This window comes from Chiloscyllium plagiosum, unplaced genomic scaffold (genome assembly GCF_037043375.1).
Source record: "Chiloscyllium plagiosum isolate Xiang-an unplaced genomic scaffold, Cpla_swu_hap1 HiC_scaffold_23, whole genome shotgun sequence".
Lineage (NCBI taxonomy): Eukaryota > Metazoa > Chordata > Chondrichthyes > Orectolobiformes > Hemiscylliidae > Chiloscyllium > Chiloscyllium plagiosum.
The window spans coordinates 29,925,325-29,942,842 of NW_028270161.1; the positions used below are offsets into that span (position 1 = coordinate 29,925,325).

At 39.5% G+C, this 17,518-nt stretch overlaps 1 protein-coding gene across 1 annotated transcript in view; it reads left to right on the forward strand.

Annotated features, from left to right (window-relative positions):
• Positions 1-7,275: 7,275 nt before the first annotated feature.
• The window catches only part of cd36 (CD36 molecule (CD36 blood group)), a 37,013-nt gene continuing 26,770 nt past the window's right edge, over positions 7,276-17,518 (forward strand). The window contains exons 1-3 of the mRNA XM_043713794.2: positions 7,276-7,506; positions 11,134-11,294; positions 14,992-15,136. Coding sequence (XP_043569729.2) covers positions 7,387-7,506; positions 11,134-11,294; positions 14,992-15,136 — 426 coding nt within the window. The 5' untranslated portion in view covers positions 7,276-7,386. The remainder of the gene's footprint in view (positions 7,507-11,133; positions 11,295-14,991; positions 15,137-17,518) is intronic.

The window sequence follows — 17,518 nt, forward strand, 5'->3', positions numbered from 1 at the left end:
CCATATATCCACCATTGTTCTGTATTCACATCTCATGCTAACATATCCTTTCTTTTTGCTGAATATGTATTTTCTCATTCCTGTTCTGTATCAGAATTTATACTTGCAGAAATAACATTAATTCATTTATATCCCACAATTTCCCCTTTTTCTTTTCATTACTATCTGTTATCTTCTGCATTTTTGTCTCTTTTTTTTTAAACATTGTTCCCAAAATTCGCAAGCATTATTTCAGAGATTTCATCCATCTTAGTCTCACTCATCTCCTTATTATTTAGTTGATAAAGTTCCTCTGTCTGATTCCACTCAGGGGCATTCGTTTCACCAAGGCTGTTTCAATCAGCCTCTGGGTGAGCCCTCGTATACAGGGTATGACACAACAGCCAATGGCCACCAATACCCCGACTACTACTATCAGGGAAGTAAGGATAAAACCACCACCCCCTTTCTCTGCTAAAATCATATCAAGGGCTATTCTGTTTTCCCATGCCATCTTACTCGTCGCATCAAGCTGTTCTGATATTCCTTTAACCGCCTCTCTTGTATAATTTATAAATCGCTGTTGATTATAGAAAATGTAATTTATCCAGTCTACATTTTTATTAATTGTTGCCCACCAAAAGAGAGCTGACTCAAAGCCTGCTGCAATCTGGTTACGAGCTTTGAATTCAGGTACTCCCCTAGGGACTCCTACCGAAACAAGATAAATCCTGTCATCAAAAGAAGTAGCTAACAGTAATCTCTTACCCCTTCCCTTTTTCCCTACTATCTTTTCCTTCTCAAATGCCAAGGTAAATGGAATTGCCAATTGTACAATTGCGCATATCCCTTTCCAATCCGGAGGTAGGGTGGGTCTCAATATCTTTCCTACTCAGTACCACCACAGATCCACTCGGGGAACCTTTAGTGCTAAGTAGCTCCCTCCCATCTCCGTTTCGGTAACATTCTTAATCTCTGTACATAATTTCAGCTCCCCCAAATGTCTTGACCGACTCGTACCTCGCCTGTGCACACATGACGTGTGATTTCCAACTGCAGCGGAAAATGTGGGGGGAACCTTTGCATCTTTCTCCTCCAAGGGAGGGAACATCAGAGATAGGGAGGTACAATTCCTATCATTCCATGCAGTCTCATCCTGGTACAGGGCTATCATACATTTCATGCCCTTCCTGTCTCGCTTCCACCCGAGCGGAAAGGGAACCACCTGGGCCACTGGCCTACCGGAGGCACATGCATAGCAATTGCTTTTGTTCAGACTTTTTACAGTATACTTTACCCATTCAACCCAGGCATTTGCAACCCCGTACCCAGTCTCTATCTCGATGGTCTGTTTCAAATCCTTTACCTCTATAATTTTTACTACTTTAGGATCATCGGGAGGGGTGAAAGGTTGTATCTCATTACCCAGTAATTCTACCCGTTTTCCCTGTCCTACGCTAATTCGAAAACAACAGCCCACAAACTCCTTCCCATTTGCTTTCATTTCAATCCCAAATGTTCCATTTAATTGTACCTTATAAGTGCCACCTCCCAAAACTGCTTTGTGCCATGTGGTTTTCCTTATCGTTAAATATATGGGGTTACACTTTTTATCGGGACAATCGATGCTGGTCGAAAGGGGGCCCGGTGTATTGTGACAAGACCATTATACCAGGTACCATCCCCGAGGCCATCCCCATAGGACTTAAGATGTATCTCTGAGTTGCGGTATTGTCTCTGATTAGCTACATTCCCACAATTTACTAAGCTACATACATCAGTGTCTATTACTTGTGGATTATCAGACTCAGGAACCATTAATAATACATATGAAAATGATATGTGACAAAATCCCAATACCAAGAGGGCTAGCATCATAACTCTAAGCATTCCCAGTATTCTAATCATTATGCTAAAACAAAAAGGCTTAATATACAATCTTACAGAAATAATCCCGCGCTCGCGTCGCCACTGTATAGTCAGTTACTCAAAGTCTCTTTAGTCTGAGTTTCAGCGGGTCTTGCGTTGATTCGGCTGTTCAGACTTCTTCCTCAACTGGAGGGTCTACTGGCCCTTTGATCCGAGTATAATGAGTCCAGCCTTTTTCCGCCGTCTTTATTGCCGTTTCGGTAGTCAAAAGAGCCTGATACGGCCCTTCCCAGTCTGGCTGCAGCTTAGTCTCTGTCCAAGATTTTATTAAGACCCAATCTCCTGGCCAGATGGGATGAACAGCAAATTCAAGGGGCGGAGTCTGTGCCAATAGACCCTGTTTTCTGAGGAAAGATAAAGAGGAGGACAAGCCCAGTATATACTTCTTTAAAAACAAATCTTTAGTTTCGGGAATTGGCAATTCTCTCTGCGTTCCCGGATAAGGTAATCCAAATAAGATTTCATAGGGGGATAGTCCCAGATCTTTCCTACGCCAAGGGACAAGCCCAAAAGGCATCCTTTAAATCTATCACACTAAACCATCTGTAATCATGAGGGATCTTACTTAATAACGTGTAGGGGTTTGGCACCACTGGGTGCCTGACCTGTACTATCCGATTTAATGTTCTCAAATCCTGCACCAATCGATAAGTTCCATCAGATTTCCGCACTGGTAGAATTGGGGTAGTATAAGGAGACATACATGGTTCCAATAGTCCATCTCTAATCAGTCCCTCAATTACTGGCTGCAGTCCCCGTTTACCTTCTATGGAAATAGGATATTGTCGTTCACAGTTAACGTCTCCTTTTCGTTTTAAATTTATTGTAAGGGGAGGGATCTGTAGTTTTCCACGATTCCCTTCTCTAGCCCATACAATAGGGTCTATCTTTCTCTCTGCATCCTCTGTCAACATCGCCAGTTGTACAACTAATTCTTTTTCCTGAATTCCAATCTCCAGTCCTAAAAGGATAATTAGGTCTCTCCCCAGTAAGTTACTTCCTATATCAGGGATATACAGCAGTTCCCCTGTGATCCTATCCTTAGGATCTTCTATCATCATAGGTTCAAATACTGGAACAGTAAATCCTTCCCCTTTTACCCCTGAAACAAAGAAACAGTAATTGACCGTGTTAAGATTTCTACCTTCTTTGTTTTAAATTTCAGCAATGACCGTGCTGCCCCGTATCTACTAGGAAGACTGCCTCTTCCCTACAGGGTCCCACCTTCAAGTTTATCAAGGGTTCCTGGTGGGCCCCCGAGGGCAGGAACCCCTGACACCCCTATTCTTCATCATAATTCATAAGCGGAATTGCCTTTTCTTCCCTTTGTAGATCAGGACACTCCCGCTTAAAATGCCCTATCTTTCCACAATCATAGCATCCTGCCTGTAGAGACTTCCATCTCTGCCCCTGTCGCTCAAACCCTCTATCAAATGTTCCCTCTTGTCCTCTCCCTCTTCCTCTTCCTCTCTGTCCTACATGCTGCCTCCTGCCACTCCGGTTGCTCACTATTGGTTCCATTCTCCCCTTAATTACCCCATCAACCGTAGCTACCATCATTTTCACCTTCTGTTTTTGTCTCTCATCCTCCCTTTTTACAAACACTTTCTGTGCCTCTCTCAACAATTCATCTAATGGTTTTTCGCTCCATCCTTCTATCTTCTGTATCTTTCTCTGTATAGCTGGCCATGCTTTTGTCACAAAATGTACTTTCAAAAGACCCTGTGCCACTGGGTCCTCAGGGTTCATTCCAGAGTATTTCCGCATTGAGTCCCTTAATCTTTGCAAGAAAGCTGAGGGAGTCTCATCTTTCTCCTGTCTAATTTCAAAGCTTTAATCAAATTCTGTGACTTCGGAACTGCCTCTCTTATTCCTTTTAGAATCAGGCCTTTCAATTCCCTCATTTCTTCTCTATGCTCCGGGTTTTGGTTTTCCCACTGGGGGTCTCTGAGGGGAAACTTCACCTCTCCCTGTCCAGCATCCCCATCTCAATCGGGTGTTCCCTGTCCCATATTTTAATGGCAGTTCCTCGTATAAGTCCCCTTTCCTCCCCAGTAAATAGTATATTCAAAATAGACATTAATTCAGCCCAGGTATACAGATTGGGCCCCAAAAATTGATCAATTTGTTCAGACAATCCCACCGGATCCTCAACAAGGACCTTCATTTCCTTTTTAAATGTTCTGACCTCCCCACTGGTGAGGGGGGGCACTTACAAACCTAATCTCTTTGTCCCCTATGGGTACCTCCCGAAGGGGATAAGTCGTTACGTTTTTCCCCTTTTTCTTTTTTTTAAAGAAATATTGCAATATTTCTAGCTCCCCATAACTTCAAACACCAATTCATCAATTCATGCTTGACTAACCTTCAAATCCTGTTCCTAACGTATAAATATATTTATACGTTAGAAGAGTTTAGAAGATTAAGGGGAGACTTAATAGAGACATACAAAATAATACATGGCTTGGAAAAGGTGGATGCTAGGAAATTGTTTCAGTTAAACGAGGAGACTAGGACCCGTGGACACAGCCTTAGAATTAGAGGGGGTCATTTCAGAACAGAAATGCGGAGACATTTCTTCAGCCAGAGAGTGGTGGGCCTGTGGAATTCATTGCCACGGAGTGCAGTGGAAGCCGGGACACTAAATATCTTCAAGGCCGAGATTGATAGATTCTTGTTGTCTAGAGGAATTAAGGGCTACGGGGAGAACGCTGGTAAGTGGAGCTGAAATGCGCATCAGCCATGATTGAATGGCGGAGTGGACTCGATGGGCCGAATGGCCTTACTTCCACTCCTATGTCTTATGGTCTTATGGTCTTATGATTCATTTCTTCAGTATTTAATAGTTAAAATGCAAAATGCATACAGTTCCCAATTTTGCAATTCACTGTAATTACCCAGTTTTAGTCCTTTAATTTAGATCCAAAATTAGTTTTCTTAAATAGTCCTGACCAATCATTGCTCAATTACAATGCTATAAGTCGTAAAATAATCAGAGCATGCCTTAAAAGAACTTGTCTACTCAAGTTTTTTTTTAAAAAAAGCTTCTAATGCATGAACAATGGCTGAATCCAAGGTCACAGATATTAACCATAGAATTTTGCTTTTACTACAATCTAATGTTGAACTGAAACTTCAACTGTCCTCCATAAATCGCTGTTATGTAAAGATAAAAGAGATTAGTTAGAAACTGATAGTAAGGCAGTCATGATCTGTAAAAAGAACAGGAGTTATCATTCCTTTTTTTTCTTCATAATCTCAATAGAATCCTTAACCTTAAAAGAAATCATGTTAAGTTTCCATAACAAAATCAGATTCAAAACAGTCCTGGAACTCAAGCTCCAGGGAATAAAACACAAACATTCAATCACCAACAAACAAATGTTCACTCAAACCAAATCACAAAGGGTTAAACTTCCTACCAGCTGTACAGCTCTTTACACTCTCTCTCTCTCTCTCTCTCGCACATTGACATATAAACTCAGATATTCACAAACCCAGTCTTCGTCCGATCTGTACTTTGGCCAGAAGACAGCGGGACGAAGAATGGAATCCTTAGTCCATACAAAGCAACAATATTTAATCATCTTTCTCCCTTGTACAAGTATTATTTTGCCAATTTCCACAACATCCTGCCCAAAGGACTTTCCGGAGGAATGTTGTAAGGGACCCTGCCTCCATTTCCATTGCCGTTTCCTTACTTTGTTTCCCCGGAGGCTTTTTCCTTACCCACAGCGCAAGCCATAGTGAGTTCCTTCGTTAGTCCCTTATTAACTACTAAAACTCAATCCCGGCCACCAAGGCAATACTTAAAAGTCAATTTTCTTACTTTGGTCTGTGCACAGAGTTACCTGGCTCCTTTTGTCACCTTATCTTCTATCGAGCTCCTATCACTGTCTGATTCAGATGTCTCTCTTATAGGATTCACATCAGTCACCCAAGGGAGCAGACCAAACCGGGACACGAGACCGCTCCTCAATGGGGAACGGGACGCGTCTTCCCAGTGTCCAAGGCCAGCCACTCCCCCGGTAATGAAAGAAAATCCCGGACACGAGCCCCCAATTGTGAGGAACAAAAGCTCACCCACTTTAATAATTTCAGTCCGAGACAAATATCTGAACAACAGCGTTGTTTTATTTATACACCTATAGGTGGGTGCTTTGTCTAATTACCAGGTAAGGCAATGACAAAATGCACAGTATATCCCAAAAAAACCCTTGCAATTTATACAGTTTCTTTTCCCATATGTTTTCCTTATTCCATTTGTCTGTTCCCTGCTTCGCTTACGTCACAGATTTCCTTAAGACTTATCCCACAACTTCTGTTTATCCTGTCTTGTCCGTGACAAACTCTTATCTCTGACTCCCATAAGGGTGTTTGACGTCAGTCTATTGTAGATTATTGATTAGGCATATCTTTTCTTCTATCAGCATCTATTTCCATCCAGAGGCCACTTTGACCTCTTTGATTAGGGTTTGTTCCTGTGTCTCCGTGTAAGGGGGAAACAGATGCTTTCCTGTTTGCCCATATATCCACCATTGTTCTGTATTCACATCTCATGCTAACATATCCTTTCTTTTTGCTGAATATGTATTTTCTCATTCCTGTTCTGTATCAGAATTTATACTTGCAGAAATAACATTAATTCATTTATATCCCACATTAGGAATACTGCCCTGTGTTCCTGATGAAGGGCTTTTGCCCGAAATGTCGATTTTACTGCTCCTCGGATGCTGCCTGAACTGCTGTGCTTTTTCAGCACCACTCAAATCTAAACTACCTGATGAAGGAGCAGTGCTCCGAAAGCTAGTGCTTCCAATTAAACCTGTTGGACTATAACCTGGTGTGGTGTGATTTTTAACTCTGTACACCCCAGTCCAACACCGGCATCTCCAAATTAAGGATGACATGCTGTTTGCATTCCTATATGTGGGCTACAGCTGTGTTTATAATGTCTATGGCAGGATTAAAAGTGCTCAGAGTATTTTTTTACCCAAAATGACAGATCATGTTTGGAGTGTATTCTCGCTTGGTGATCTGTGTCAGTTTCACAAGCTTATAGCTTTCTCATGATATGTTGCTTTGTCCCCTATTTTGTTGTGATGTTTCAAGTTACTCTGATTGCATTAACTCCTTGAGGAAAATAGCCACACATTGTACTTAGTAAATAACAAAGCAAGGCAACTTTTATGAAACTGTTGGGCATGCATCCAATCATCAGCATATATTTCTTATCATGTGAACATTGTGGTTTGAACTTTGTTTCATGTAAGTAGAAAGTTTGTTTGGTAGAACTTGACAGCAATCAAGTTCCTTCTTATCAGTTCTTCCCACTTGATTTGATCTCAAATGTTATTTCGTGCTTTGACGAAAAGCTGGACTTTTAACTGACTCCCTGCTTCTCGGGCTCTCTTTATGCACTGACAGTTGGCTGCACACTACAGAAGAATTAGTCTGTTCTTAAACTAATTGGCAATAATGTTCTGTAACAAAATTGTTTTCCTTAGTGTTGGATTTGCTATTGGTCTGGTTTTGATGATAATTGGAGGTATACTGATCCCAATTGGCGATAAGATTATCCAAGATACTATAAATAAGGTAAAGTCTTATTTTATTCAAGAATGTTGTTACTTTATCCTTAAAGATCTTATAAATGTGTACTGGATATTTTCTTTACATTTACATTTTTGAAGCATTATAATGTTGATACTGATGGTAGTCATGTGCTGTATCTATACTGATAGATTCCTGTTATGCTGAATGGGTTATGCACTTGGCTAGTACCACTACCCTCATTTTTGGTATTAGGGTTTGAAACTAGATTAAAGTTTGCTTCCTTTTTGCTGACTTAGAGTCATAGAGTCATAGAGATGTAAGCACGGAAACAGACCCTTCGGTCCAACTCGTCCATGCTGACCAAAAGAAATTAAGCTTCAGTGAACCTGACATGAGATGCAAATAAGTTCCTGAAAAAAAAGAGATTTTAGATCTAGCATAGGTTCAAATATGCAAATATCTAAGTCAAACTTTTAAGCATCCCATGATTTTGGTAATCCAATCACAAATATACATAGCCCCTGACAGGAGAGAATGGCGTATACAGAATACAGTAAGAACGGCAGGAGCCAGGAAGTATCAGGCCTTCATTCCATTTTGAGATACATACCTTGATATTGTTGTGGAAGGGAGCAGCGCTGAGATAGATATGGAGGAAATGGTATTACTGAATTAAAAATGAAGAACTGTAGATGCTGGAATCTGATAGAAAAACAGGAAGTACTGAAAAAGATCAGCAAGTCTGGCAGCATCTGTGGAGAGAGAGAAAAATAGTTAATATTTTGAGTCCAGTGACCTCCTGGTCAGAAAAATAGCTGGAAAAGGTGGTATTTATGTTGATGATGGGATAGGTTTGGGGGTGGTGAATAAAGGCCCTGGAGATGGTGCCCACAGAGCAGGAGAGAGGAAAAAAAGGGATGGGCAAACAAAGAGGTTAGTGATGATAAACCAAAAAAGAAAAGGAAATGCTGGATAGGGTACTAATGAGCAATGTAAATGATTGAAAATGTGTTGGTTTTGCCGGGAGCAAAGTCGAGAGTGTGGTGCTGGAAAAGCACAGCAGGTCAGGCAGCATCCGAGGAGCAGGAGAATCGACATTTCGGGCATAAGCCCTTCATCAGGAATTGCTGGGAGCAACCCATACAAAGCAGGAGGGTAAAGAACATAAAGGAGGGTGTTCACATTCTGAAATTGTTAAACTGGGTGTTGAATCCTGAAGGCTGTAAAGTGCTGAAGTAGAAGATTGGGCTGTATTCTTGCTTGCATTGGGCTTCACTGAAACACCACAGCAGGCCTGGGAGAACACGGTGGTGTTTTGAAGTGCCAAACCACTGGAAGTTCAGGATCATTTTTATGGACATCTCTGCTTCAGGCCACTGAAACAGTGCTTTAACGAAACTGATCCTATTTTCAATTCTGACAAACGGTCACTGAACCTGAAACTTTAGCTCTGTGTTTCTCTCCAGGTGCTGCCAGGCCTGCTGAATTTCTTCAGCACTTTCTATTTTTGTTCAAGTGTTACTGTCAGGTGTTATTCTCAATTCCACCTCAGTGCTTCTAACCTGGAGTATTTTGTAGATGATAGAATTGGACTCATAACCAGTGACAGTTTGTCACAACACTGGTGTGATGAAAGAAGTCTTTAAGACCTAAAGAAATAGGAACAGGAGTTGTCCATTTGGCCCCTTGAGACTACTTCACCATTCAATAAGATCATGGCAGATTCAAAATTTCTCACATCCACTTTCCTGTCTTTTTTCGATAACCCTTCATTCTGATCAAGAATCTATTTATCCCAGTCTTAAGTATACACAACGGTTCTGTTCTCACAGTTCTCTCTGGCAGTGTTCCAAAGATTCTTGCCCTCTGAGAGAAGAAATTCCCTCTTGTCTGTTATGGAGTAGACCAGACCCCCTCAAAGTATATCAAGAAGGTAGCCCAGACCTTACCTTTTTCTTATTTGAAAGGTAAATTTGAGATGCTATATTCCAGTTGCAATTCAATTTGCCAAACTACTCAATGTTAAGCAAAATATAATTTATTCAACTTAGTAGTTAAAATACACCAAAAGAAAGAGGAACTTGGAATAACTTAACTCTATTGAAAAACTAAACAGAATAACAGATTACTTTACTGCTAAACAGTAACTTATACAATATTGTAATATCCCATAAACATACTTTTGACAAACGGCAAATTCAGAACACAGATTGTCTCACATGCAACTCCTGTAGCAGGCAGAAAACCCCCAACTTTTTGCTGTAACCGATAGAGAGAAAGAATAGTTTTTACTTCTTCAAGACCCCAACAGCAACTGCTGAAAGTTAAACCTAAAATCCTTGGTTCAGTGGGAGCTTGGTAACACCCATTCAAAAGAACACCCAAGGTTTCACAAGTTGTTTATCTTCTCATAGATTGCTCGGCATGTGTCATCCATCCCCCCCACACCACCCCTCCAATCTCTTTGTAAAATAAATCAGGATAAAACACACCACTTAAAGCCACAGTGTCATTACAGTCTCAATCGTAAATTATAACCTCTTTATTCTGAGACTATACCATTTCTGGATTCTCCTATGAGGGGAAACATTCTGTCCACATTTCCCCTATCAAGCCCCTTGAAAATATGTTTTAATGAGATCACCCCTCATTCTTCTAAACTTCAGTGAATAGAGTCCCAACCTGTTTAGCCTTTGTTCATTAGGCAATGCCTCCATACCAGGGATCATCCTAGTGAACCTTCTCTGAACTGCCTTCAATGAAATTATATCTTTCCTTCAGGGGAACAAAACTGCTCATAGTAGTCCAGAGACTGTGGTCTCACCACTACCTTACACCATTGTCGTAAGACTTCCCTGCACTTATACTCCAACCCCCTTGAAATAAGCACCAGTATTCCATTCACCTTCCTGATTATCTGCCGTGCATATGTCCTAGCTTTGTGTGTTTCTTGTGTGTTTCTTGTGTGTTTCCTGAAGAAGGGCTCATGCCCGAAACGTCGATTCTCCTGTTCCTTGGATGCTGCCTGACCTGCTGCGCTTTTCCAGCAACACATTTTCAGCTCTGATCTCCAGCATCTGCAGTCCTCACTTTCTCCTCCTGTTTCTTGGAATAGATTTCCCTTCCAAAATGAACAGCTACACATTTTCCCACTTTATGCTCATTTGCCAACTTTTTTCCCACAATTTAACTTTATATATATTGTAAACAGTTGCAGCCCCTGAACTGATCCCTGTCGAACCCCACTGGTCACGGGTTGCCAACCTGAAAAAGAAACCCTTACCACACTCGCTGTTTCCTTCCCATGAGCCAATTTTCTAACCAAGCCAATACTTTAACCACCGTTGGCTCTTAAGACTTAATCTTATGTGAAGTACTTTGTTGAATGCCTTCTGGAAGTCCAAATCTAATACATTTATTGGTTGTCCTCTATCCACTCTGCTATGACTTCAGCCAGACTCACCAATACTTCTGCTGACCAGTGCCACAATTTACAGCTTTCTCCGAAGTTTCATGCAAGTCAATGGCACACCTTGGAAAATTGAGAGTGTTGAGTTCTGTTATGATGATGAAGTAGTTTATTATTTCAGAACTAACAGAGTTTATTTCTGGATATTGTGGTATTTTACATTGTTATATTAATAAAAGCATTTCTTTTCAATCAAGTAGGAAGGTGTTCTTGAAGAAGGCACCCTTGCATACGAAAACTGGATACAAACTGGAAGTCCTGTCTACAGGCAGTTCTGGCTTTTCAATGTGAAGAATCCATCAGAAATTATGAACCATGGAGCTAAACCTGTGGTTGAACAAAAAGGACCCTATACCTACAGGTACAGCTCATCTAAATTAGGCATTGTCAATTTTTTTCAGTAAAGGTAAACCCGCCATTTATTGAGATGCCCAACTGTGCATGCATGCATTCTCTCTCTCTCCCTCTTTCTCTGTCTCTCTCTCTCAATGACTTGAGATGTTTAAATGGTGACACAGAAGACCCTCACTTTTATCTGTGGCATGTCCTGAATTGTGAATGCAGTACAATAAAAGAATTCATGCCATCATAGCAGTGGACAAATTGGGTGGAGTTCCTAATGCTAATTGTTATCCAAGCATCCCTTGTGATAACATCTGGTTTCACTGTGATGCCCTATATTGACAAACAGTTTAGGCATAAGGTTTCATACATGAACAATGAGACCCCTGACATTTAGGGATTATGCAAATAGGATTTCAGGAGATAAAGGGAGGAAAAATGATGATGATTACATAAATAAACATCTTGTGTTCATTGAAACAAAAAATGATGCAGGATTACATTTTAAGGACATGACAGTATTTTGGAATTCAGATTTCGTAAGTGTTCTTATGGTATCCGGTTACTACCTAACCCTCTAGTTTGGTTACATCAATGTAACACATACATATGTTACATTTGTAAAATTCCTGTGAATCATTTCATGTACTTCTGATAATTCAATAGGTTATAAAAAATAAACAAGGTCTGATAAATCGGTGTTTTACAAGGTGAAATTGGTCAAACATTAAAAGCAGTTAATATCCTGTAATAATGTACATTCATAAGGTTTTATACACAGTCACAGTAATGTAAATTAAGAGCATGAGATTTACCTGAAGCCAAATTAGGCAAAACCCAATGCCCATAATGCTGTAAGAAATAGGAACAAGAGTAGGCTGTTTGACCCCTGGAGCTTGCTCTGCCATTCAATAGGATCAAGGCTGATCATACATTCTTCATGTGTTTCCCCAACTGAACAAGAATCTATATATCTCAGCCTTAAACATAGCACAGGGATTCCTTCTTCTCAGCTCTGTGTGGCAAAGAGTTCCAAAGATTCAGAATCCTTTGAGAAAAGAAATTCCTCCTCGTATCAGTCTCAAATTCACAACTCTTCATTCTGAGACCAAGCCGTCAGGTCCTCTCCCATGAGGGGAAACTCCCCTCAGCCTTTATCCTGACAAGCCTCTTAAGAATCATATATGTTTTGATGAGATCCCCTCTCATTCTTCTAAACTCTAGTAATTAGCCAACTGTTTAGCCTTTGCTCATAAGGCAATATCTCCATACCAGCAATCATTCTAGGGAATCTTCTCTGAGCTGCCTCCAATGAAAAATTATCTTTCCTGAAGTAAGGTAACTTAAATTAGTACTGCTCACAGTCCTCCAGATGTGGTCTCACTGGTACCTTGTATTATTGCAGTAAGTCTTCCCTATTGTTAGTTGCTCCTTTTTTAAAAAATATTAACCAATAGTTGTTTTTGTAAATGCCATTAAATGATTATTATTTTGCAAGGGTCAGATTAGTTTATGTGATTGCATTAAGTATGAGCAGTAGACATTCAGCAATGCCAGGGTGAATATCTGTACTTTTCATAAAGCTGCTTTCTCTCATCAGATTTTAGTGATTCATATTCCCATGTCAGCATGTACCTTTCAAACTATCTCTTCCTGAACTGTAAAAACACCTGACCACACACAATTATATATTTTCTTCTTCCAAACATGTAGTTTGTGTGCAGATTTATACAGTACTATTGTGAAGAACTGGGTTGGTTGACAAAAAGTTAAGGTCTAAGTGTCATTCAAAAGGAAGGTTTGCCATTTTAAAATTGTGTATTGGTACTAATTAAATAAATAACCCTCTGTGACGTTACTGTGAACAGAACAAAAGATCAACTGAAAGGATTTCATTGCAATTGAGACTCCACTCTTTAGTTAGATTGTAATGGATTTAGGTCACAACACAGACCTTCTAACATTCAGAAAACTGATAATCCCGCTCAGGTTAAAGATCTCACAAGCTGTTTACTTTATGGGGTTTAGTAGACATTTTGGCATCTCTGACCTAAAACCTAAAATAACTAGGACAAAATACACTTCTTAAAGTCATAGTATCACCACATTTGACTGAGGCAAAGCAAGACCTCTAGCACAGTGTTAATTTTACAAATCTAGCTGTTTCATTATTCATGTAGGGATGTATATGCAGCTTTTGATGTGGAATAATCTCATCTCATTCTGTATCAGAGAACAGGCTAAGTTTAATATGCTCATTCCAGCAGCAAGCAATTCTATATGGTTATGGAGTTTATTGCTAGGATTGTGTATATTGATGGGGATGGAAAGCCCTTGAATGCATTTCATACAAGTGACCTCTGGCATGACATCTAATAGCACCGGGTCATCAAACATACTTTAGTATTCAGTATTTCAGCAGTTCTCACGATGGGGAAGTAACATCTGGGCTGTAATTTCTTATGCTTCCATTGTAAAATCTATGATCATACCTCCAAAGTAGAATCCTGTGATTGTGAAATCTGGGTCACAAATTAGGTAAATGCAGTCTGCTTTAGCGATTTTAACTTGGGGAGGGAGTGGAAAGAATTTAATCTTTGATGATTAAAATTATATAACTAATAAGTATAAATGAATGGACCTCAGTGTTCTACTTAATGGAATAGTGAATCAGCTTTAATATGGAATGGAAGTGGGAAGAAATTAAGTCGGGGTAAGGTTGCGGGGAGATCAAAGGTCTTTTTGAGTGTCATATTCTGAGATTGCTGTTATAATTATAGGTGACCTCTGGACCTAAGTGAAATTCCAAATGATCCATCAGAGGTCAATTGAGTTACTAAAGAGATTTATAAACTAACACTAACCCATAATAGTTTAAGATTGAAACCAATAGAAGCTTGTGATTCTTATAACAAACCAACTATTTTATCCGTTTGACGCTGAGTTTATGAGAAAGTGGAGTGGATATAACTGAGCTCACTTTTACTTAAAATTGTGAGAGTGCACATGTCTTTGACACTTAGATATACATATGCCATAAGAGGCACAATTTTGTTAGTTAGCTCAAATTTATAAACCCGACAGAAAAACTATTAAACAGTGTGTATTATCACAAAGGCACATCAAAATCTTATGAAAAACAAATATAGAAGCTATAGAAGTCCATTTACATCCGACCACCAGATTCTTCACTTGCCTATGTTAATAATAACTCTTTTTCCTTTACAGCTTCACTACAAAGATAATTCTTGAGGTTTATGGATACTCTTATGATTCCTTTTCATTTTGGGAATTTGCCACTTATCACTTTCAGGCTTCTCCAACCATTTTGTCTCTCTATGCTACCTTTAAAATATTGTCCAAAATATATCTTTGCTACTGTACTTCTACTTATTTACTCTAACTTTTCTGTTTTAATCTGGTGTCCATCTCCCCTCCAAGAAGCACCTTCAAATATTCACTATTAATGCAACTATATAAACATAAATTGTTTTATTTCCCAAAACAAATATACTTTCCCTATTACATTTGAATGCATATTCCATACAGTCATTGTACAGAGTGGAATACAGTTTGATTTTTGTTGTAGTGTTCTGAGATATCTGAGTAATCTTGCATTAAAACGGCTTTATAAATGTAAATTGTTATCATTCTACACCTCATTGTTCAAAGCAAAGTTAACTGTTTTACCTGATCTTTTTAATTTACATTTTCAGGGTACGGCAGCTCCCAAAGGACAACATTACTATAAATGATAATCATACAATATCATACCAACAGCCTTATTCAGCCGTATTTCAGCCTGACATGTCTGCTGGCTCAGAAGAGGACAGAATCATAGCTCTCAACCTTGCTGCTGCAGTAAGCAACCTGTTGAAAATATTTGTTCAAGTCAATCAATCTAAAAGGACAGAATAAATTTGTGTGACAAAGTACAAGCACTGACCTATGTGTAATCTGTGGCCGTTGTGATATTTATATGCATTAAACAGTTCAGGCATTTTGCCTGTTTGGAAGCCTCCACTGAAAAGAGAGAAAATTTCCATTAGGTGGATAAGTAAGGCAATGGCACAAAGACTTAGAATAGACTGAAAACTTATAACACTAAATTTAAGTGTTGAAAATCTGATCTATTAACTTTTCAAACTTTTATATCTTGTTTTTGCTGTAATGCCACACATCTGATTAATCATCCAGCAATTTAACCCCAGGATGATGTCCATGTTGTCTTGTCCATGTTAGTCACATAGTATTTCTAGGAGCTGATGGTATCTTGAAATATTGAAAGAAATATATTTGATTTGCATTTTGTAGTTTGCATTTATTAGGGCAATACGAAGTTTAAGATCCATATAGAGCTGTCTTTTAAATATGTTTTAAGAGACAATAATTAAACAATAACATTAGTTTGTATACATATTTATATTTTAGCACAATTAATGTGTCCTATGCATCATAGGAATATTATACAAGAAAGAACACCACCACATGACATAAGGAAATATTAACTCAGATGACCAAAGGTTTGGTTAGAAGGACAAATTTCAAAGAGTGTCTCAAAGAAGGAAAGCAAGCTAGAGAGATGGAGAGGTGTAGGGCTAGAATTCCAGAGCTTGGAGCCTGGCCCATTGAAGGTGTATCCATCAGTTAATTTGGAAATGCATACAATGCCAGATTTGGAGGAGTATAAGTATCTATGTGGTGGAGCTGAGGGAGATGACAGAGGTAGAACAGGAAAGGCCTTGAAAACAATGATAGACAATTAGAAATCAAAACATTGAATGACCAGAAACTAATTTAAGTCAGTGAGCTCAGGGGTCAACAAATGAACAGATGTGCTGAGTACCTTGTGGAGCCCTGACCTCAGATTCATAACAAAATGATTCTTATCCTTGAATGGATATAAAGGTGATCAACAATGAAGAGTGTAGGTTTCTGGAATATAAATCATTAAGGAAGTTATAAGGGGAATTGTTGAATTTGGATGATAGTGTAAAATAGTCGGATTCAATTCCCCATTAAGCATCTTTCCCTCTTCTTATTTTTATTCATGTCACTGGGAATTGAAAAATCAAAGAACTACAGATGCTGGAAATCAGAACCAAAATCAGAAATTGCAGGAAAAGCCCAGCGGGCCTGTCAGCATCTGTGGAGAGAATGAGAGTTAATGTTTTGGGTCCAGTGACCCTTCTTCAGAATTGATTGTAGTGAGGAAAAGGTTGGTATATATGCTTGAGAAGTGGTGGGGAGAGGAAAACAGTTTGCCAGAAAAAGAAATGGGGGAAGGTCAGCCTGGGAGAATGAATAGATTCTAATGGGGACAATTAGTGGCTGACAATGGGTTGTTTGTAGTAGCAGCCCATGTGATGACAAGCCCTGGTGTGTGGAGGTTTGGATAAGGAGAGGGAAGCAGGTATTCAGCCCTAAAATTGTTGAACTCTATTTTGAGTCCGGAAGGCTGCAAGGTTCCCAAGTAGAAAATGAGGTGTTGTGTTCCCAGCTCGTACTGAACTTCGCTGGAGCACTGCAGCAAGCCTGAGACAGAGATGTTGGCCAGGGAACAGGGTGGTGAAGCGGCAGGCAACTGGAACTGGAAAAATAACTCCGAGCTTCTAATTTTGTCACTAGGAATTGAAGTAATTGAAGAAAATCAGTAGAAATCAATACTGTGAGGAAGGCATAACACGTAGTTGAATCGATATTGTCTGCTTTACACTTGATGATGAAGTCAAAATTACTCCCTTGCTTTAAAAAGAAAAACTTAAGATGATCTCTTAAAATTTTCAAGACTTGGCTAGTGTTATGACCAATTCCCAGGCATGGTTTCCCCAAGTTATTACAGTTGCAGTCAGAATACCCAATTTGTCAAGCTCCTGTGTGAGCAAAGATGAACTGAGCCCTGTTTTTATTTACCACCTCCCCTTCAGCTGGTCGCACCAAGGTTAATTTTCCCTCCTTTGTGAATACTTTTCTCTCACGCCAAATGAGTTTATGTTTCAAAAGGAGTCAATTTAACCAGACCTGTTAGAGTAAATGAAAGAATTAGTTTATTAGTTACAAAATGCGAGAAGAAATCAGAACTGAATCCAAAAACAAGAGGATATACAATTGAGTTTCTGGGTCACTTGGATGAGCAGTTAATGGATAATTGACAGTCAAGCAATTAGAGTCATAGAATCATAGAGCTATACAGCACGGAAACAGATCCTTTGGTCCAACCTGTCCATGCCGACCAGATATCTC